The 22,656-nt window shown below is 39.4% G+C and overlaps 1 protein-coding gene across 9 annotated transcripts in view; it reads left to right on the plus strand.

Moving 5' to 3' along the window:
- FMNL2 (formin like 2) overlaps nt 1-22,656 on the plus strand; it is a 315,524-nt gene that overhangs the window by 223,621 nt on the left and 69,247 nt on the right. For all 9 annotated transcript variants that reach the window (XM_031008485.3, XM_031008488.3, XM_031008484.3 and 6 more), the window contains exons 6-9: nt 1,646-1,798; nt 15,874-15,982; nt 19,635-19,711; nt 21,682-21,775. In XM_031008485.3, coding sequence (XP_030864345.1) covers nt 1,646-1,798; nt 15,874-15,982; nt 19,635-19,711; nt 21,682-21,775 — 433 coding nt within the window. The remainder of the gene's footprint in view (nt 1-1,645; nt 1,799-15,873; nt 15,983-19,634; nt 19,712-21,681; nt 21,776-22,656) is intronic.

Raw genomic sequence — 22,656 nt, forward strand, 5'->3', positions numbered from 1 at the left:
TGCAGAAACAGATACCAAACATAGTGGCACTGGAGGGAGAGGTAACAGGAGGCTGTTCCTTTTTCCTTGATATATATTTGTATTGTTTTGATTTTCTGCCCATAAGCTGAAGGGGAGTAAAAACTGGAGTGCAGTGGCATGATCTCGGCTCACTGCAACCTCTGATCAAGTGATTCTCCTGCCTCAGCCTCCTGAGAAGCTGGGATTACAGGCACCCACCACCATGCCCGGCTAATTTTTGTATTTTTAGTAGAGACGGGGTTTCACCATGTTGGGCAAGCTGCTCTCGAGCTCCTGACTTCAGATGATCCACCTGCCTCGGCCTCCCCAAAGTGTTGGGATTTCAGGTGTGAGCCACCACACCCAACCTAGAAGCACTCATTTCTATGTGTGTTTCCTTTTTCTGCTGTGTGAGAGTGAGGATGAGCTGAGAGGAACACACGCTGAATGGCGTGGGAGCTGTAGAGTAGCCTAGCGAGGGCATCAATGCCATGAGTGATTTCAGGATGCCCTCCTCGTCTTACCTTCTCTCATCTCAGTGATTGCTTTCTCTTTTTAGCAGTTAAAATTTTATTAGATTACCCCATTCTAAGTCTTTTATGTTCAGTATTAACTCCTGCAGCCAAAGGCATGACGGAATTGTGACCAGTTACCTCCATGGACTTTGTGCATCTATTTCTGCTATCTGATAAGTCTTTTATAGGTGAAAGTCATCACCAATTTTCAGATGAAGGTTCTAACCAAATATTTTATTTTGGCAGTTATACTTTTATAAAAAGTTATACTTTGATTTCCAATATGTATTATTGTTTTTTCTTCTGCAGTATCCTGTAAGATTTTCCTGAGGATATTAAGTGTAGCTACCTTCTGATTGTTCTACTGTCTGATCAGGTGTTGCTATGGACAGAAACAATTAATACAATTTCTTTTTTTTTTTTCTTTTGAGAAAGCACAGTTACTTTGTGAGGGGGGAAGTGCATGGAGCACAAAAGCCTGTCTGTTTAAAAACTTTGTTCCTAAAACTATACAAGAATGAGCAAGTTAACTTGTCATTTATTCTAACATGGTTAACATGAGTAATAACCTCAAAAAATGTCAGAGAAACAACAGTCTTACTTTAAAGAGCACCACACTGGGAGGAGATTCCAAAATCAAAGCAAATCCATAACTTTGCTAGTAATGTATCACATATGCTTGGAAAAGTACACTTGCCAACACACTAGGAGAAAATGCTCAGTGAAAATTGATGGGTAGGAATAAATTAGTATAAGCCTAACATATTGACTTGTTAAAGCAAAATGAAGACAGCTGTAAGATCTTTTCCCCCTTCCATCATACCAATGTTAGTGACTTATATATTAGCAAGCCTTATAAAATAAAATACAAATAATATATCACTATTTAATTTTTGCTGCTCATTGTTCCATTATTCTTTTGCCAGACCCATTATTTGTCATTCTGTATTCTTAAAGCTAACACTGAGCCCACAGAAATTCCGTTGTATTTCCTTTCCAGTTTTCTTTGTTTACAAAGACTTTCCATACTAAGGTGCAGATGTCTTGTAGGAACAGCAAGTTATACATGTTCGTTTATACATGTGAATGTGAATTTTTCAGTCTTCAATGGCATTTCTCTTTTGTTTTAGTTTTGACTTTGAAAGTGTGGAGAGTACTGTGGAGAGCTCGGTGGACAAATCAAAGCCCTGGAGTAGGTCCATCGAGGACCTGCACAGAGGGAGCAACCTGCCCTCACCTGTGGGCAACAGTGTCTCCCGCTCTGGAAGACATTCTGCACTGCGGTGAGTTCGTTTAATCAGGAGGCAACTTTGGCAGGATGCACTGGGACAGCAGGCTCCTACTTCTTTTGATGATTCTGGGCACTGTATCTTATAAATTGCCACACAGCACTTTCATTTGCAATGACTCTAAATGAAAGTTTCTTCAGGAGTTCATGGGATCTTCCCTTGGGCAATGTTTGATAACTTTAAATAGCTTCTGGAAACACCATACCTTGATTCAGCATAGAAGGTGGGAAAATTCTGCTGCCAAGTGATAGAACAGGGTAGTCTCATAGGCAGATAAGGTTTTGAAACCAGGGGAATGTTGACATCCTGATGGAGGTACTGTTTCCAGGGTAGAGGCAGCACTTAGAGATCTGGGATCTCTGCCCCTTGTTACCCTTTGTCCTTCCGCTCTCTTTCATTTCTCCAGTGGTAGCTCAGGTTGTGTGCTGTGGGGTGTTTTCTTAGCCATAGGTACAGAATGCTGTAGTGATAATTTTTATTAGTGAGATGCCATTAAGCAGTGTTCCTTTGATTAGATATGCTTCAATTGTCAACCTTTTTTTTTTTTTTGAGATGGAATCTCGCTCTTGTTATCCAGGCTATAGTGCAGTGGCACAATCTTGGCTCACTGCAGCCTCTACCTCCCAGGCTCAAGCGATTCTCCTGCCTCAGCCTCCCAACTGGCTGGGATTACAGGCACCTGCCACCATGCCCAGCTAATTTTTTTTTGTAATTTTAGTAGAGGCAGGGTTTCACAATGTTGGCCAGGCTGGTCTCGAACTCCTGACCTCAGGTGATCTGCCCACCTTGGCCTCCCAAAGTGTTGGGATTACAGGCATCAGCCACCACACCCGGCCAGTTGTCAACCTTATATTTTCTCCTAAGTATTCCCTTTCTCATCTCTTCTGGCTAAAATAGTACCATGCTAAGGGAGGATTGGTGCTGACCACCTGTACTAGTAATGGGTTTAATATTGCTGAGGTTGTTCATTCACTCATACCTACAATCATTCATTCACTGAAAAATATTTTTGTGCTTCTTATTTGTCAGGCATAACACTTAATACTAATTGTATGTTGGTGGATAAATCAAACTCCTGCCTATGGGGACAGAGATGTCATCTAGAACAAGTTTGTAACGGTTTCTGTGGTTCATGATTTTAACATAAAATTTTATTAATAAGACCGTCATTCCAAAATGTAGCTTATTCTTTTCATTTTTTTCTACACTACCCCCTTACTTACTCTTTCTAGCTTAAAGTGTTTCTATCTTATTTCAGGCATGATCTGGCAAGAGGACATTATTTCTCTAAGTGTTTACGATCACTCCGGGTATTCAGTCATTGTTGTAGAATCCATATGTCAGATTGCAGCCAGTGAATATGTGGCTTTCAGACCTTTGGATTTGGTTGTCTAATTACCTCTTGTCCCTTTGACTTGGTTTTTGGTCATGGAAAGTTAAACATTTCTCTGTAATGAAGTTAAGTTCTGCTGAAGGATTTGATATTTGAGTATGATACCTCCAGTAAATCATTTAGATTTTCCTTGTTTAGAACTGGAAAAAAATGTTAATGGGTTTGGAATGAATTGATTCAATATTAAGAGCAGTGTTTCAATTCACCTTATTATATTTGCAGTAGGCCAAAGGTTGTGCAACCTGCTAATCTGCATCAGCTTCACATGTGGGCAGGAATATATGGGCTGATTTGGCAGATATATAAAGAAAGGCTAATTGTCTGAAGAATTTCCTGATCACCTTGGAAATTCAGGATGAATTTCCTGATCACCTTGGTACTGGAGTGGAAATTCTCACCACTAGTTTAACTGTAATTATTTGTAAGGGATTTAATTTACAAAGTACATTTTAATTTGGTTTTCTATCATTGGACACTTAGAAAGTATCATGTATTGCCAAGCTACCACCTTAATAAGGATTCGTTTTTCTGGTTAATAATTCAGTATGCTTACTTTTTAAAGTATTTTTTCCAGTAGAGCAGAAGAATCGGGAAAATCTGGGAAACTTCCCAGGTTCAGGGAGGGATGTAACCCTGGATCCTGGAGGTCGAGGGACATCCAAGGCCAGCCTGTTTTGCTTCACAGTTTTGCTTCAAAGTGGATCTTGCTAGAATTAATTTCAAATTGGAAAGTCAGACCAAAAGCATGCAGATAGGGAAATTGTATCTGGAAAAACACAGGAATTATATATATGATGTTTCTGGTTGGCAGGTGTGCTTGAAGATGACCAGCTAAGAAACCAATACCACATTCTTCTGTTTTGTGTTTTAATATTTTCAAGCTCAAGAACAGAACATTTAAATTTCCTTTGATTCTGCTTTATGGTTTCTAGTAGCCCAAGAAAGCTGATAAGGCAGTAACTTTCATGCCACTTAAGGACCTGAAGCTTAGATTTTTGTTTTGTTTTTTAAACAATGTATATCAATAGTTTTCCAGCTCTTGTGGTTCATGGATTCATGTCTGGATTCTAATTCTGTATTTGGTCATTGGATATAGCATCTGTGACATAAAAACAGCAATCAGAAGTACAGGCATATGGTACATGTTGCTTTTCATATACCCAAAGATTGTTTACATTTTTTTCTTTTCCTCCTTCTCTCCCCTTTCTTTCTCTTGTCCACACACTGCCTTCAGTTTTGGCTTTCTTTTTACCATCCTCCCTTTGCTTTTTGCCATCTCATTTCTGATTGTCTTCTCCTCTTCTACTTTGTCCTTTCTCATCCTGCTGTCTCCTTCTTCTCTGGTTTCATTAATCTCTCATGCCACCACCAGATTGGTTTCTCTGCCTGAGTATTTTCAGTTCCATTGCCACTAGAGCTGCTTCTCCCCTCTTGCCTCTGGAGCAGCTTCAGTTTACACACTGATAATGAGGCTTCAAACCAGAAAATCTCATAAGTCACGGGTGAAAACGACATCCAAGCGAGCTCACAGTGCATGCTGGCAGGGCAATCCGACTGCTCTCCATGTTATAATATGATAACCTTGTGGCTTTGTGCTGACATGCCATACTAGAATAAAGCCTGTTGCCTTTTAAACTTTGATACACTCTGTTATCATATTATGATTCCTCATTTTTAGAATTTGAACCTTTACAGTATCTTGCATTTTAATAGCACAGGTTTTTTTTTTTTTTTTTTTGAAAAAGAAAAAATATATAAATTCATGCTCTATGAAAATGATTTATTCTGGTAGCTTTGTTTAATTAGTATATGTCTTCTGTATCCAAATGCAGATTTTAGTTCCTTCTTTTTAATCTCCCGATAATAAGACAGACGTATTAATCTTATCTGATACCACTTGGCAAAAGGATTTGGTTAATCTTGGAAGAAAAAAATGAGATTTCAGGAAATTTAAAACACATTGTAAATGGGCATGATTAAAGAAAAAAATGGAAAACACTGTGTTCAGCAGCTGGGCACAGTGGCTCATGCCTATAATCCCAGCACTTTGGGAGACAAAGGTGGGAGGATCACTTGAAGTGAGAAGTTCGAGACCAGCCTGGCCAACATGGTGAAACTCTGTCTCTACTAAAAAACAACACCAACAACAAAAACTAGCTGGGTGTGGTGGTGCACACCTGTAATCACAGCTACTTGAGAGGCTAAGGCATGAGAATTGCTTGAACCTGGGAGGCAGAGGTTGCAGTGAGCTGAGATGATGCCACTGCACTCCAGCCTGGGTGACAGAGCAAGACTCAATCTCAAGAAAAAAAAAGACAAACACTGTGTTCTAAAATACAAGTTTTTTTTTTTTTTTTTACCAAATTCTAATGTTGACACACATTTTCCTCCTTGTAGTCATACTTTACTTTTTAATTATTCAAAATTGATTGTTAAACATTTTATGTCATAACATACCCCTTGAGTCATATCAGCTGTGGGATTCTGTATTACCATGTATTTGTCAGCTTGGCTAGAGGGAAACTGTTGCTATTGATGCAGTAGAGACCTGGTTTGTATTGTCTTCTAAAATTAGAATGTGGTGTGCCTTTGGTTAAGATAGGTTTCTGTCAGTGTGGCTACAGAGCTAGCTAAATTTAACAATGCCGTATAGGCACATATGGCAGGCACATCAGATCTATGAAGACAAAGGCTGTGTTATTTCAGATGCAAGAGAAAATACTTTCTGATTTTTAAGAAGGTCCAAGTTAATGCTATTAACTCGAGTAAGAAATGACATAGTAAGTACATGAGTTTTTAAAGAAAGAGGTGGAGTACTAACTTAGGGTTTGGAGGAAGGGACAAATTTAAACTGGACTTTAGGTAATGTCCAGAGTTGGTCCTCAGGGTAAGGAAAGGTTGCTCCAGGTGGAGGGGAAGTGAAAGAACATGAGTTGAGCACAGCCCTATATAAAGATCAGGTGTGCTAGGGAATGAGGGAAGAACCTGTCCTTTCAGGAACAGGTGCTTTATGATGGAGGTGGAGAGCTGTCCAGTGGAGAGAGAGTCATAAGACAGAAACCAAGATTCACCCTTGCTATTGATCTTTGTAACCAAGGATGATCTTTTCAAAATAATTATATAATCCCGCTCATTTTTTCCTTGAAATTTTTTTGTCTTCTTTTACTTTCCTGAATATGCCCATAGTTTACATATTCCCGTTGCAACGGTTTATTTTCAAATAATATCTTTTCTTTAAAAACAACACCAAGGTCCACATTGCCTTTAATACATTAACTACCATTAATATTTCTTCTACACTCCTCCAGAGTAAGAGTTTGTTTTTCTTATGATGATGATGATGACGATGATTTTTTGAGATGGGGTCTTGTTCTGTTGCCCAGGCTGGAGTGCAGTGGCACGATCATAGCTCACTACAGCCTCAACCTCCTGGGCTCAAGAAATCTTCCCCCTTCAGCATCCCAAGTAGTTGGGCCTACAGGTGTGTGCCACCACGCCTGGCTAATTTTTAATTTTTTCTGTAGAGATACAGTCTCACTATGTTGCCCTGGCTGCTCTCGAACTCCTGGGCTCAAACAGTCCTCCTGCTCAGCTTCTCAAAGTGCTGGGATTACAAGCATGAGCCACCATGCCTAGCCAAGATAATTACTTTAATGGAATGGCATTTCATGAATAGTCCTTATCTGAATATTTGCCACTTGTATCCTTAGTGGATTTACATGAAGAGATGAAGAATTCAAATGTAGGTCCTTGTTTATATATTTTTAACACTGCAGTCCCATTCCTGGCAATGGTTTTCACAGAAGTAATTATTAAAAGTATTTTTCAGTGGTACAAAGATATAGATAGTGATGATGTAATTTTTATTGGTGAGAAAGGCTTTTCTTAAATGTCTGTTGTGTGGCAGCCACTGTCCTAAGGGCCTTGGGGGATTTGCTGTTCACAGTTTACTGCCTCTGTGAGATTGCTACTGTTATACCACTGTGAGGAAACTGGGGCCTGAAGTAGTAGTGAAACAACTTGCCTTGGGTCAAACAGTAAGTGAAGGAGGCAGGATTTGAATTGAAGTGGCTTATCAAGGATTGCAAAAAACACTGAAGCGGCCTTAGCAAATTCTTGTAGCTGTGGTCCAGTGCCTTCATGGGCAAGACTGATTATGGACTTAGTTTGTAAGGGGTGCCTTGCCAAGGGTTAAGGATACAGAAAGATATATTAAATAATATATTTGTATATGATTTGTGGCTGACAAGGGACTTAAGTATATATATGTTTGTATGTACACATGCTTGTGTACATGAGCATATATATGAAATGTCATGTGAGTGTAGCAAACTCTAACAATATGGAAATGTAGAGGTGAGAGTAAACAGCAGAACCTAGGGAGTGATTCACGAGACTTGGTGTGGATGTGAAACAACAATGAGTAAGACTCAGAGGAGTGGCTGGGAAAAGGGAGAAGTCAGGAGAGTGATCTGAGCGGAAGTTCAGTGGTAAGACCGCATGCTTCCTTTAGGAGACAGTGAAGAGACGAGCCTGGCTGCAAGTCGTTTAGAGCCAGTTTATGTACTATTCTGAAGGTTAGTCTGTGAAATTGTCACTGCAGCTCATTGGCAATGATTTTGTTGGTTTTTGAAAAGAGGGGATAATATGGGAAGAACATAGAAATATTTCCATTTAAAGGTCACAGGAGTGAGATGGTTTCCTTGGACACATTTTACATGGGGCTATGTCCTGATTAATTAGCCCCCCCAATAGCAAATGCCTTTGACAAATGGAATATAATGAAAAATAAGAAAAATCAGGCTAATAGTGACTCTCCATTCATATGATGGGTTGCCAGCCTCCCCTTTCATTTGCTCCATTCAAAAAGTATGCACTGAAACCTTTGATTAGAGGCTCTGATCTAGCTCTTATCTGGTCCTCTAATGGGACATATAGACAGCGTTTCAATGCCTGATTTAAAAGTTCATTAGGAATTTTGTTTACTTTTTTCTTTCTTTCCCTCTTTCTCTTCTTGATCCCTCTACCTCTCCTTTGAAATTATCTGGATTCAACTGTTTCAGCTCTATTTCTTTTGGCTGTAGAGACAGTCAGAAAAATGCCTGGCCCCTTTTTTTAGCATCATATATTTTATGAGTTTAATTGATAGAAAAAATATGCCCAAGTGATGTCATGTCTGAAGGATAAGAAAGAGGAAACCTAAAACCCCAAATCTTGGTTAAAGTTCTATTAGCCCAGACCTTGGAACCATAAAAGACTGGTACAATTCTGCCAAATTCTGTAACATACCTCATTGGTGTTGCATTTCAGTGGGCTGAACCCTTATGTCAACTTCCGAGGGAGTTCTATACTATTCTTTATTTATAGGTAGATATTAGTTTGAGATCTGAATAGTGTGACAGACTGCATTTTCCTTACAAAAATGCTTTTTGTCAGCGAGAAAATATAGCTTTTCTTTTACTTGTTCCCATTAGGGCTTAGATATTATGAATCTCACAAATGTTGGCATGGAGGCTCCATAGAAGGCTTGTGGAAAACCTTTTTGCTAGACTCCAGGAAAGCCTGGTTAGTTCAATTCAGGAAACATTCTTTCAAGGTTCTGCAGTATTATGTAGTCTGGGTATTGAAGCTCAAGGAGAAAGACATATACACAACTCACATACTAGAATAAGTCTAAATGTCTAGAAATATGTGTATATTGTTGAGACAATAGATGGGTGATCACAGTTACTTCAGAACATTACTGGGTGAGCAACGGCTTCCATTTTGGTGGGTTTTTTGTTGTTGTTGTTGTTGTTGTTGTTGTTGTTTTTTTTTGAGACGGAGTCTCACTGTGTCACCCAGGCTGGGATGTAGTGGCGTGATCTCGGCTCACTGCAACCTCCACCTCCCGGGTTCAAGCAATTCTTTTGCCTCACCCTCCCAAATAGCTAGCATTACAAGCACTCACCACCACACCCAGCTAATTTTTGTATTTTTAGTAGAGCAGGGTTTCACCATATTGGCCAGGGTGGTCTTGAACTCTTGGCCTCCCAAAGTGCTGGGATTACAGGCGTGAACCACCGCACCTGGCCCATTTTAGTGTTTTCTAAGTGCTTGGCGCTTTACATGTATTAGCCTGTTGTCACGCTGCTATAAGGACATACCCGAGACTGAGTAATTTATAAAGGAAAGAGGTTTAATTGACTCACATCTCAGCATGGCTCTGGAGGCCTCAGGAAACTTACAATCCTAGTGTAAGGGGAAACAAACATGTCCTTCATCACATGGTGACAACAAGAAGTGCTGAGCAAAGGGAGAAATGCCTCTTATGAAACCATCAGATCTCTTGAGAACTCAGTATCATGAGAACAGCATGGAGGTAACCACCCCCAGATTCAATTATCTCTTACTGGGTCCCTCCCATGACACATGGGGATTATGGGAACTACAGTTCAAAGTGTGATTTGGGTACAGACACAGCCAAACCATATCATTACAGATATAAATCTCTGAGTAAATCCAGTGTTTGATTTCTTCTAGCTTTTTAGCTTATGAGTAGAGGTCTTTCTCCTCTACTCCAAGAATTTTCATAGACACACCACTTAGTACTTAACGTTTACCACCATTGTTATTATTTTTAAGAATGTACTACTTTATATTTTTAAACATGAAGGACTAGCTCAAAATTTTGTAGCTTCCCCCCCCATCTTTTTTTTTTTTGACTCCTTCGTGATGGGTAGTGGTTTAAAGACAGCAAAACATGACTTTAACCAGAACACTAACTAGCTTTATACATAATTCAGCCTATGAACATGTATCTGGCAAGAGAAATTCCTGATCTGTGGTTTGGCAGATCCATGAGAGCTGCTTCTCCGGATTTTCTTTGCTGGCCTTGCTTGCTTTTTGCCCTCCTGTCAAAAACTCAGGTTTCACTTGCTGGTTGGAGCTCACTAACAAAAATAGCTTCTTTCCCTATAGCGCCTGCTGCTGGTGCTGTGCAGGTTGAGGTGTTCCGTTTGTGCTCCTTGATAGGTTGATTGTTGAGCATTAAGTAGGTGGCTGGGTGCAGTTGTCACCTGAGTACTAAATAGCAAATGTTCTGTGTAGGTTTCTTAAAAGATATTTGCTTAGCCAGGCGTGGTGGTGCCACCCGTGGTCTTAGCTCCTTGGGGGGCTGAGGCAGGAGGATCACTTGAACATGGGAGGTCAAGGCTGCAATGTGCCGAGATCATGCCACTGCACTTCAGCCTAGGTGACAAGGTGAGACCCTGTCTCAAGAAAAAAAAAAGGAAGTTAAAAAAAAAAAAGATACTTGTGGCTGGGCATGGTGGCTCACATCTGTAATCCCAGCATTTGGGAGGCCAAGGCAGGCAGATCACTTGAGGCCAGGAGTTCGAGACCAGCCTGGCCAACATGGTGAAACCCCATGTCTACTAAAAATACAAAAAAATTAGCTTGGCATGGTGGCACATACCTGTAATCTCAGCTACTTGGGAGGCTGAGGCAGGAGAATTGCTTGAACCCAGGAGACAGAGGTTGCAGTGAGCCAAGATTGCATCATTGCACTCCAGCCTGGGCAACAGAGTGAGACTCTGTCTCAAAAAAAAAAGAAAAGATATTTGCAAAAATTGCTTAGTTTTTTAAAGTCTATCACTCATACTAGCATTGACTTATAACTTTTTCTTTTATTAATATTTTGTGTACATATAACTATTGGTATCTGCTGGGATATGCATAACACTAATAAAAGGGTTTGGAGTAATTTGTTTGGTTATGATCTTAAGTCAGTTTTGTAATCTGTAATCTGCTTCTTTCTGCATTCACAGAGCTTTGTGAATTCTAACTGGCAACTCTTCCAAGATAGAATCTCATCTTTGAATGCTAGGGTAACATTTAGAGTTTTAGTTCAGTGGAAAATTAGCAGGTAGTTCTCTAAGTTGATGTAGAAGAGGGGCTGGGAAATTTGGTGCTGTTAGTTTCCCTACAAAATCAGCCCTAGATATCCCTTCCCTATTGTATTTTTCTATAAATGGCAGGAGCTCCAAAAATTAGACTCAGCTATTTTCTGTCTCTGGGAAGCCCTTCTTTTGTGTACAAGCATCCAGGGCCCCAAAGGCTCTGCTTGCCAGCCTGGGAGAAGAAAGGCTATCAGGATGGCATTTAGATAATCAGCCTCAGTGGTCCAGGAATTGGGTCACAACTTCTCCATATTTCATTTCCTGTTTTTCTCTTTGGAATCTGAGGGAGTCCTTTCCAATCCTCACATCTCAGGGAACCTCCCCCAAGTCACCAGAGAGACCTGATTGTTCCAGCACCTTCTTAGACCTGTTCCCATCAACTTGAAAGTTACACTTCAGAATGAATAGGTCTCTAAATGTCTGTTATGGAATGCTGGTGAAATGGTTGAATTAAGGCCCTCTGAAAATGTTCTCATCCATAAAAGTGATAAGAAAACTGGCAAAAATTACTGGAATAAACTTTTTCAGAACTCCAGAAATTAAAGTCTTGCAGTAACCCAGGGAGCATCTATTCAGGAAAAGGGACTGATTCTCAGAGCAGGAAGTTTTGTGGCATTTTAACTTGTTCTCATTCCCATCCCTCCCTCTCCAGTTCCACAGTAGCCTTGAAAACCAGTAGCTGCAATCACAGTAAAAACCAGCAGCCTGGCAGCCTCTGGCAGGGGCAGGATGGCGTTGGAGTGTCTTCAAAGCACCTCTCCCTCCTCCTTTTCCTCCTTCTCCTCTCCTGGCTCTCCCTCCTCTGAGATTTGAGAACTGCTGGTGGAGAGGAGGGCCCAGGGGAGTGCATTGCTGCTGAAACTGATTTCAAATTTCAGTTTAGGGAACATGCACCATTAGCTGTTGACAGAGTCTGGGATCATGCAAGATGTATTACATGGGACAGGACTAAATAAAGCTCATGTGCGCCAATTATCCATGGGAGTCAATGGAGAAACTGATGCTGCCTCTCACTGGAGCTTTTAAAGTGTACCACAGTGAATTGGAGGGACACTCTCCAATTTGGTTCTGCTCAAATTATGTGAAGTTTCATAATAGCTTCAGGAAGAAAATATTATGGTAACCGTTTCACTTTATGTAATTCTGTAACAGAACACATGCCAAGGGTGTTAGTTTGCCACAGAGGTACTCATGCCTCTACTGAGTCACTGGCTTAATCCCTGCAAAGCTCAGGCCTTTGTAGAAAGTTTATTCAAACAGGTAAACTAGGATGATCAGTGTTTGGAAAATGAAGAAAGTTTAGCCTAGAGGGCTGTGGCAAAGGACCTGATGCAGGCTGTCTTATCCTCTCTTTCAAAGATAGTATATTGAATTGATTTATTTGTGTTAAGAGGATTATACAACAGCATCATGTATATACATTATTGTATAGTTATAACTAGTTTCATTTGAGCGGTTTGAATGTTAATTGGTGACGGATTACTGCTGTGATTTTTTTTTCAACCTTAAGTGAATCGGTGTGATATACATTTAGTAGAGTTTTGGGGCACTAATCAATTAGCCTCATCTTTTTTTCTGTGGAAACTGTTTGTCACTGAATTCAGCCTTATTGTTATCTAGGTGGACATTTGCAACACCAGGTAGTAAGATTTTCAAAGCTGAGTTTTTCTAATGATATTTGGTTCTTCAGTCCTATGTATTTTGGAGGGATTTGGTCTCATCACAGAAATCTGCAAATGTGCTTCATCGGGTAGATCAGGACCAGCTCTCCATCTAAAAAGGCCTTCTAGGAGACGTCCTACAGGGTGATTGAGGAAGAGTGTGATGATCACCTTATCTAGTTAGCCCTCTATCTTAAGGTCTAAACCTAGACCATCTCAGTAATGTTTAGCATAAACAATAGGTACTTAATAAAGCCAACTTTGGGGCTTAAAAAAGAGATTTGGTTTGATTTCCCGTGGCTGGTGGTGAGCACCAGAGGCCATTTCCTCTAGATTGCTTACCTTGTCTAGGTGTTCTTGTTGTGGTAAAGTGGCTAATAACTTGTAAATCCTCATTCTGTTGCTGTTTTAGGGTCAGTAAAGCCGTCTCCTCAGGGAAGTGGTTATTAGATAGTGTGAGCTTCTGCAGGGCGCAGTGGCTCATGCTTTTAATCCCAGCACTTTGGGAGGCCAGGAATTCGATACCCACCTGGGCAACAGAGCAAGACCCTGTCTCTACAAAAAAAAATTTTTTTTAATTAACTGGGCGTTGTCTCTTGAGCCCAGGAATCTGAGGCTGCAGGGAGCCGTGATCATGGTACTGCACTTCAGCCTGGGTGACAAAGTAAGACCCTTGTCTCCAAAAAATACATGGTATCAACATCATGCGTTGGAGCTGAATTCAAAACCTGTTTTTTTTTTTTTAAAGTAGTCATTTACTCACATGGTAATTAAAGCAAAGAAACCAAATATCCAGTTACAAAAATTGTCAGATTCCATAAAATATGCATGATGAAGAATTGATTAATGTACGTGCTAACCCATGGCACAGTCCCTAAAATCTAGTCTTGTATGTTTAAGATCATCCTAAGTTGAGTCCTTTGAAAGTAAATTTTCAGAGGTAAAGAATTATGACATTTCTCAGGGTGCATTTATTTAGTGAGAGGAAATCCTTTTAAAATGATTCTAAACTATAGAGCAAAATTTCCTATTAAGTCAAAAAACATCCTCACTTTCCTAATAAGTGTCATATATAGAATAAAGATTTAAAAAGAGAAACTTGCTTACCAAGGTATTGGCCACTGTGTTCTGTAAGAGATGCCTATATGCTGCTGTTTTTGACAAACTAAGCCTTAATTCACCATGATGAAATAATTATTCAGGGTGAGAAATGACACCTATCTAGGACTGAAGCAGAAAATGCTGCCAGGATGACAGGATGTGAACATTTGATAAAGAACTAGCCAGCACAGACAGCTGTAGGCAGTGGCTTTTTCACATGATCACCCAGCAGATTGTTGATGAGTCAGATTGATGATGAGCAACTCGTGGAAAGTGACTGTCCTAAATTGCAGTGAGGAGACTTGTGGTTTTGCCTGGTCTCATCTCATCCCTTATTTGCTATGTAGATGTAATGTCTCTGAGCTTCTGTTTTCTTAACTGTATCAAGAAAGGATTAGAGTAAATGATACCATAGCTCTTCAGTGCTATGATTTTGTTGTTGCTGTTATTGGTCGTGATGGAGGTTTTTAAATTTATAGTGTTATTATTTTAGACATACAAGGTCAGATACTACCTTTTATTACTACTCTATTTTTATATAAACAAATAATTGGAGAAAATAATTTTTAAACCAAATACCATACATTTTAGAAAAAACTTTAGCTCTATTGTTTTTGAGCATAGAATATAACTAATAAACAAGTTTCTCATTGTTTTTATTGACATTTATATATTGCGTATTTTCTAAAGTCTTTAAATGTTAATAAGTATGTATGTGTTATGTCATATTAAATGTATTTTAAGTGTTGATCCAGAAAATGTATTTGAGATTAGCTATCTACTGCAACAAATAGAAGCCCTTTGTGTTAATGTTTGGGAAGTAGAATATTATTCTAATTAATTTTGTTGCTTTCTACACTCCATAAAATAATGACAGGGACATTTTAGCTTCTTAGAAAGAGACTATTGCAATATAGATCAAGAACTGGATCAGTAAATAAAAAGAAAGAATGTGCTACATTACTTTACACCTCTTAAGAAACACAAATAAGGCTGGGCGCGGTGGCTAACGCCTGTAACCCCAGCACTTCGGGAGGCCGAGATGGGTGGATCACGAGATCAAGAGATGGAGAGCATCCTGGCCAACATAGGGAAACTCCATCTCTACTAAAAATACAAAAATTAGCGGAGCATGGTGGTGCACACCTGTAGTCCCAGCTACTCGGGAGGCTGAGGCAGGAGAATCGCTTGAACCTGGGAGGTGGAGGTTGCAGTGAGCTGAGATCGTGCCACTGCACGCCAGCCTGGTGAGAGAGCGAGACTCTGTCTCAAAAAAAAAAAAGAAAAGAAAAGAAAATAAACAGATGTGTAAGGTTGGTCTACTTGCTGGAATAATGAAAATGTATTAATATTTCGAAGTGATGCAGAAATATGGCACTGTAGAGAATAACCTCTCCCATTTTCCTTAGAGACTGGTTTTCATTAGTGTATCTTCTCAATCATTGCTGCATATGAATACAATTTAACAAAAGGCAGTTGATTCCATTGAAATTACTCTTTCTTTTTAAAACTTAATCTTAGATTATTTTACACTGGAAGCTATTGCTATCAACTAAAAATGAAAACTGTTTCTAAAAAGCAGTCATGTACTTAACAAGTGATTCCATTAAAGAAATACAAGACTGAGGTTAAAATAAGAAAGATAGAGGAAGGGGAAGAACTTCAGATGCAGATTAAGAAGATGATATATGCTTGGGTCACACTGGCTGTGTGATTAGTTTTTAAAGTTGTACCAGTCTCTGAGACCTCCAAAAAGTGTGTCAACAAGCATACCCAAGATGGGCTTATGGCAAAGTGACACATTATAAAGCTGTATTTTAGAGGTTGAAATCAATCTTACTGTTGCCATTTGGTGGTGGTTTTAACCTACAATCCTTGTTTTGGTACTGGTAAAGAGTAGTGTCTGTTAAGTGCATGTGCCTATGCTAAGAAAGTAACCTGTTGTTTTATAGAAGTTTCTCTTTTTGTTTGTAGATATAATACATTGCCAAGCAGAAGAACTCTGAAAAATTCAAGATTAGTGAGTAAGAAAGATGATGTGCATGTCTGTATCATGTGTTTACGTGCCATCATGAATTATCAGGTATGTTGAAGCTTCTGGTTCTTTTAAAAAAAACCTGAATTAATCAGACTCAGAAATTACTGCTGGGTGCAGTGTACACCGCTTGGGCGAAGGGTACAATAAAAGCCCAGACTTCATCATCCTACAGTTTATCCGTGTTACCAAAAGCTGCTTGTACCCCTAAAGCTGTTGACATTTTTTTTAAAAAAGAAGAAAAAACAAACAAACAAAAAAAAACAGACTCAGATTTTGTTCTCTTTGGTTTCTTTGTATTATTTCTATTTGAAGTAAATGCCAGGATTTAATGAGATTCCATTAAAAAAGAAAGGTCTGGTTCATCCTAATTCTCAAGGTTTAATTCATTGCTCTCATATTTTAATAAATATATATAATTTGTGATGTATTTAAAGGAAAGGTGTTTTCCTCCTATAGAGATGAACTTACCTAGATTGCCTGGTGAATGCTTGTGACTATTAAAGATTGAATAAGCTGCTGTTGCAGGTAGTAATGAAACAACTCTAGAACACCAGGAATGGATAGAGACAGTGGTTCTCTAAGGGTTATATGGCAAACAGGCAAAAAGTTACAATTATTGGCAGTTGGGCTCAGTGGTTCCTAATCTTTATAAGAAGCACCTGGAAGATCGTTGAAAATGCAGATTCCTCCTTTGGGTAATTGAGATGCAGGTTGACCCCACTGTAAAAAACACTGGAAGTTATGGTGGAACACGTGTGCTGGGTTAATCTTAACAACAAAGTGGAAGTTAGAGCCTGTAGTACCTAGCGTGAACTGGCAGGGTCATCAGTTTAATTAGGTCAGCAAAGCAGGGGTACAGGGGTTCCACTTAGAAAAGTGGAATTCAAATATAGAAATAGGATTTGATTTCCATTAATATGGATGCTACAGTGGGTCCAAGTAGAAGTGGGAGATAAATACATAGGTGGAGGGTTGGTATTAGAGTTCAAACCAACATAAAAGGTGCTGTGTTAAATTTAAGAAGGGAAACATGCATTTATTCTTTCAATTTTTTTTTGAACTTTGCCAGATGGCCCCTGTTCCACATAGGCACTGGGAATACAGCATTGAATAAATTTGTGGCCCAGGGAACTTACTTTCCAGGGAGGGGAGACAGATGACCAACAAATAAATTGGTAAAATGTATATGTTCCAGATAATAATGATGAAATGAAAGCTAATGCTTACATGTTACACTTTTCAGGTCTAGTGCTTTTAAACCTCTTAAGTCATGTAAATAGCCCTGTGAGATCAATAATATTACTCTCCCCATTTTACTGATGAAGCTGGGACACAGAGAAGTTTGGTAATTTGCCTAAAATCACATAGCTAGTTAGTAGTGGAGTCAAGATTTGGACCCAGGAACGCTTTGAACCCAGAGAACCATTACTAAGTACTGTAGAAAAAATAGGAAATAGGAACTGCTGAAAACGTGTGTGAGTTTTAAATAGGCCAGCTAGGGAGGGGTCACTGAGAGGGTAACATCTAGTAACAACTTGAATGAGGGAGCAAAGAGAGGGATATTAGGGGAAGAACGTTCTAGGCAGAGAAAAGGGCAAGTGCAGAGACCCTGAGGCAGGAAAGTCTGGTTTGCCCAAGGCACAGAAAGGAGGCTTGGCTGGATCAGAATGAGTAGGAGGGAGAAGAGTAGAAGATGAAGTCAGATGTGACAGGGAGTTTGATTATGTAGAGCTTTAGAGGCCGCTGAGAGGACATTGACTTCACTATGAGTGGAAAGCTATTGAATGGTTATAAGGACATAATCTGACACTTGCATTTAACATGAGACCATTCTGGCTTCTGTGTTTAGGTTTGATCTTGGCCAGGCAAAGGCAAGAGGGGGTAGACCATTTAGGAGGCTTTTAGCAGTAATTTAGGTGAGCTTTGGTGGTCATATGGACTAGGATCATAGGAGTGGAGATGATGAGAGGTGGTCAGATTCTGGTTTTATTTTGATGTTAAAGGCAACAGCATTGGATATGAGGGAGAAGGTGAGGAGTAGAGGGTGGAACCAGGGCTTTTGTCTTGGGCACCTGTGAGATATATTTGCCATCTACAAAGACGGGAAGACTGCAGGATAGATGGATTTGAGGGAGATCATTAGGAATTCTGTTTCGGGGATTTTAACTTTGAGATTCCCCTTAGACATTCAAATGGTGATCTTAGGTGCATGGTTGGATATGCCAGTCTGGATTTCAAGGCAGTGGTCTAGGGTGGAGATAGACATTTGAGAGTAATTAGCATATAAATGGCATAGGAAGCCAGGAAGGTGAATGAGATCAGTAGGGATAGACTGAGAAGTAAAGAAGTCCAAAATATGAACTCTAGGGCTCTCTGTTTAAATGTCAGAGAGATGAAGAAAAGCTGGCTAGAGAGCCTGAAAAATAGCCAAGTAGGAGCCAAGTGAAGGACATATTTCAAGGAGAAGGGAGTATTCAGCTCTGTTAGATGCTGCTAAGTCAAGTAAGATGTGGAGTGAGGATTGGCCATTGGCTTCAGCAAAGTGCAGGTCTTTGGTGATCTTGGCAAGAACAGTTCATTGGGATGGTGGGGGTGAAATGCTTGATTGGAGTGGTTTCAAGAATGAGCAGGAAGTGAGGATTTATACTGAATGTCTGGAGGAGTTTTGCTGTAAAGGATAGCAGAGAAATGAGAGGCAGTGGCTGAACACAGGTTGTGGTATCAAGAGAGGTTTTTATTGTTACTTAAAATAATTTGCATTTTTTTATGCTAATGGCAATGAGTCTATAGAGAGGGAAAAATAAGGGGGAACGGAGGAATTTCTGGAACATACGATGTTCGTGAGCAGATGAGAGGGAATGGGATGGAGGAAGGACTCATGGGAGGGGTTGGCCTTAGTTTGGAGCACAGAAGAGTTCCTCTTTAATAGGAGGTGAGGAGGTAAGCCACAGATCTGTGTGGGTAGACTGATGTGGTATAGGAACTTCTGGATGTTTTTTCTGATGAGCTGAGAGTGAGTTTTGAGGAGAAAGAATATAGTTGACCCTTGAATTTTGTGGGGTGTGAGGGGCACTGATCCCTGGTGTAGTCAAAAATCTGTATATAACTGGAGACCTCACCGGTAGCATAAAGTCTATTAACACACATTTTGTATGTTATATCTATTGTATACTGTGGAGTCACCCTGGAAGCTTAAAAAACTCAGGTGCCAGGTCCCTGTAATTGAGATTCGGAGTAAATGTTTTGTTTAGTCTTCCAGGAGAGTTTAAGGAGCGGCCAAGGTTAAGAATCACTGGGCTAGAGCCTTTTTATCATTTTAATAAAGAGAAACATGTAGTTCATTCGTAAAGAATGGGAAGATGATCTTTTGATAATAGCATCATTGCCGATTTTTTTTTTTTTTTTTTTTTTTTTTTGAGAGATGTGGGTCTTGTTGTCCTGGACTCAAGCTGTACCCCCCGCCTCAGCCTCCTGAGTAGCTGGGACTGGAGGCACAAATCATTGCATCTGGCATTCTTGAAATTTTTAATAGAGAAATATGCTCTGACAGTGATATACTAGAGACATAAGTGCATTTATAATGGTGTAAGTTTCATTAGGTAGATACTTCGGGTTTTTGGTTTTAAATCAATACTGACAGTTCCCTAACTTGTCTCCCAATGCTTTGTGTTTCTTTTTTTTTCCATGTTAATTTTAGTATGGTTTCAACATGGTCATGTCTCATCCACACGCTGTCAATGAGATTGCACTAAGCCTGAACAACAAGAATCCCAGGTAAGCTTCTTTTGTAGTACGCAAGTCTAAATCTATCTAGAGAAAACAGAGGGCTAGTCAACACTTAACCAAGTTTGACTTTGGAAACTTTCAAGTGTTAATCTCTGAAATAAGATTGGCTATAAACTCTTTTTAGCCAAGTTACATTCTTAGATGGGCCAGAGTTGAGCAACTGGTGACAATTCTAGCCCTTCACTGTTCTCCTCAAGCTTTTGTTCTTTTGAGGCCTGGTTTCCAGCATCCTTGCTGCTAAATTTGGAGAGGATCAGGTTGCCAGGACTCGGGGGCCAGGAGAGTCTTGATAAAGATTTACGTATATCAGTTATTGCTGGAAGCTAGCTAAAACCACCATCCTTCGTCTACACTTCGCTTGTTAACTTTACATATGTAGCTTTAATTACTGAACAAAAACAGAAAAATAATTGTAGTGGCCAGCCGCAGTGGCTCATGCCTGTAATCTCAGCACTTTGGGAGGCCGAGGCAGGCAGATCACCTGAGGTCAGGAGTTGCAACCAGCCTGGCTAACATGGTGAAACCCCATCTCTACTAAAAATACAAAAAATTAGCCGGGCATGGTGGCACATGCCTGTAATCCCAGCTACTCAGGAGGCTGAGGCAGGAGAATGGCTTGAACCCAGGAAGTGGAGGTTGCAGTGAGCTGAGATCGCACCACTGCACTCCAGCCTGGGTGACAGGGCAAGACTCTGTCTCAAAAAATAAAGAAAGAAAGAAATAGAAAAATAAAATTGTATATGCAGATTTCCTTTCATATTCACCACCTGTAAAGGCTAGCAGCAGATAGAATTCACATCACACATTAGTCCTAAAAGCCAGTCTTCATCAACTGTAGTTATTTTAATGTGCTTTCCATTCTGGTGAAGTATTCTGTACTTCAAATGTGCAATTCCTTTTCATCCAATACCTCTCTGTAGACAAAATATCTGAAAACTGTTAATTCAAAAATCTGATTATAAATTAGCCATTTCTGATTTGGAAAATGCAACACGAACTGTCAAGTCCTCTTTACTGAATATTATTCTTTCAAACTTCCTGATTAAACCTTTTGCGACTGTGCGATTCCTTCCTTCGTTTACTAGAGTCCTAAGTAGCCATGCTTCTGTGTCTCTGCCTTCTACTACAGGGAAGACATTATTTTTTAAAAGACAATTGACATTGTGGAGTATCAGAACAGTTTTTGTTTAGAGGTTGGTGATAGTTGCTGTTCCAGAAAAAAAATGAAATACTTAAGTGGTCTTATGATTGAAGAAACAATGCTGTTTCTTTCTTGACATTGAATTTGAAAACTTAGAGTGTATCTCCATGTTCTCCTTCCAAAAATATTTCAGATTGAGTTTTATTTTCTTGAGTCAAAGAAAATATTCTTGTGTTAGTAAAGCTAGTAAAGCTGTAATCCAGCTCCTTCCAGTTGTCCTGCATAGGAAGAAGAAAGGACAGAAACTTGTATTTTTGTGGGAGATTTATGGATCTGTCCCTACATGAGCAGATTTGAAATGTAGAACGTGAATTTCAGTTGATTTTGAACATTTTTTTTTGCAAATGTTCTCTCACTGTCTCTAAAACCAGAGAAAATACTTAATCAATAGTTTGTTTTTCAGCATATTCCCATTCCCTTTGTTTTTAGTGTACCAGTAAACATTTTTCATCTGTATTGTGCTGAGTCACCTGATGATAGGTCTAAGAGATTATTCTTCTCAGAACTAGTTTTCATTAGTGAGTGATTTGTCTTTTTGGTAAATGTACCTTCCAAATTTGCCATCTTAGACAAATCACATATGTAGTAGTCAGTAAAGGTTTAAAAATGTACTTTGATTAAACTCTACCTTAGTAAAATTTTTTAAAAATGTAAGGGCAAATGTTTTATTCTCATGTATCTTGGAAGGAAGGAACAGCTGACTCATCATGCCATTTTCACTGATTTGTGTTTTTCTTCTTTCTTCTTGTTTTGGCAGAACAAAAGCCCTTGTCTTAGAACTGTTGGCAGCCGTTTGTCTTGTCAGAGGCGGGCATGAAATCATTTTATCAGCATTTGATAACTTTAAAGAGGTAGGCTACACTATAGTTTTCATAAGAATACTCACACCTCTTACATTTGGACATCTTTGAATGGAATTATTTACCTTTTCATTTATCCTAGGGCATAAGGAATATAATAGTTAATTTCTAAGATCTCACTGAGAGGAATGTAATGAACTTAGTCTAAATTTGGTATCTTATTTCTAGGATAAGTTAAAAATAATCACAGTACTCTTTTTTTGTTGTTGTTGTTTTTGTTTTAATTTTTATGTTTTTAGAGAACATGGAATAATCCAGTTTGAAAACCGGTTTTGTTACATGTATGTGGTTTTCATTGGTGTTGATATTGGCACTTGATCATCCACCATGCAAATTTTATGAACTCTTTCATCATAGTTACTTTATTTTTGCTGGATGCTATGAAAAACCTGGCAAATACTGGCACTGATTCTGGGAGTGTGTAAGCTTAAGTGGGCTTGTCACAGACAAACAATAATGCAACAGATGAGCATGGTTGAAAACGGAGACTGTCTGACCACAAAAAAAGGAGGGATTACACAAAGATAATATGACACCGAGGATCCTGCCCCAATGTATCAAAACATCACCGCCTAGATAGTAGCTGCTTTCCCATAGGGGTAGTGGGCAGTGTTGTAGGACCAAGAAGAGTACCTGTTTGTTCCCCTGGTATATGCCTGACATCAGAGGCTACTTTGAGGTGAGAAATTACAGAATAGTCCTTAGAGAACAGTTGGAAGCCCAGGTTACAATAGGACCCTTTGCCAAGTTGTGTGTTATGCTAGAAGTCCCATTTAATTCCAAATGCTTTTGGATTAAGACCCAAGCTGGATTAAAATCCAGGTCATAGAGGGACTGTTTTCTCTCCTCTTTCCTGAAAGGTTCTGAACTAG

The sequence above is a fragment of the Gorilla gorilla genome, chromosome 11 (assembly GCF_029281585.2).
Source record: "Gorilla gorilla gorilla isolate KB3781 chromosome 11, NHGRI_mGorGor1-v2.1_pri, whole genome shotgun sequence".
Lineage (NCBI taxonomy): Eukaryota > Metazoa > Chordata > Mammalia > Primates > Hominidae > Gorilla > Gorilla gorilla.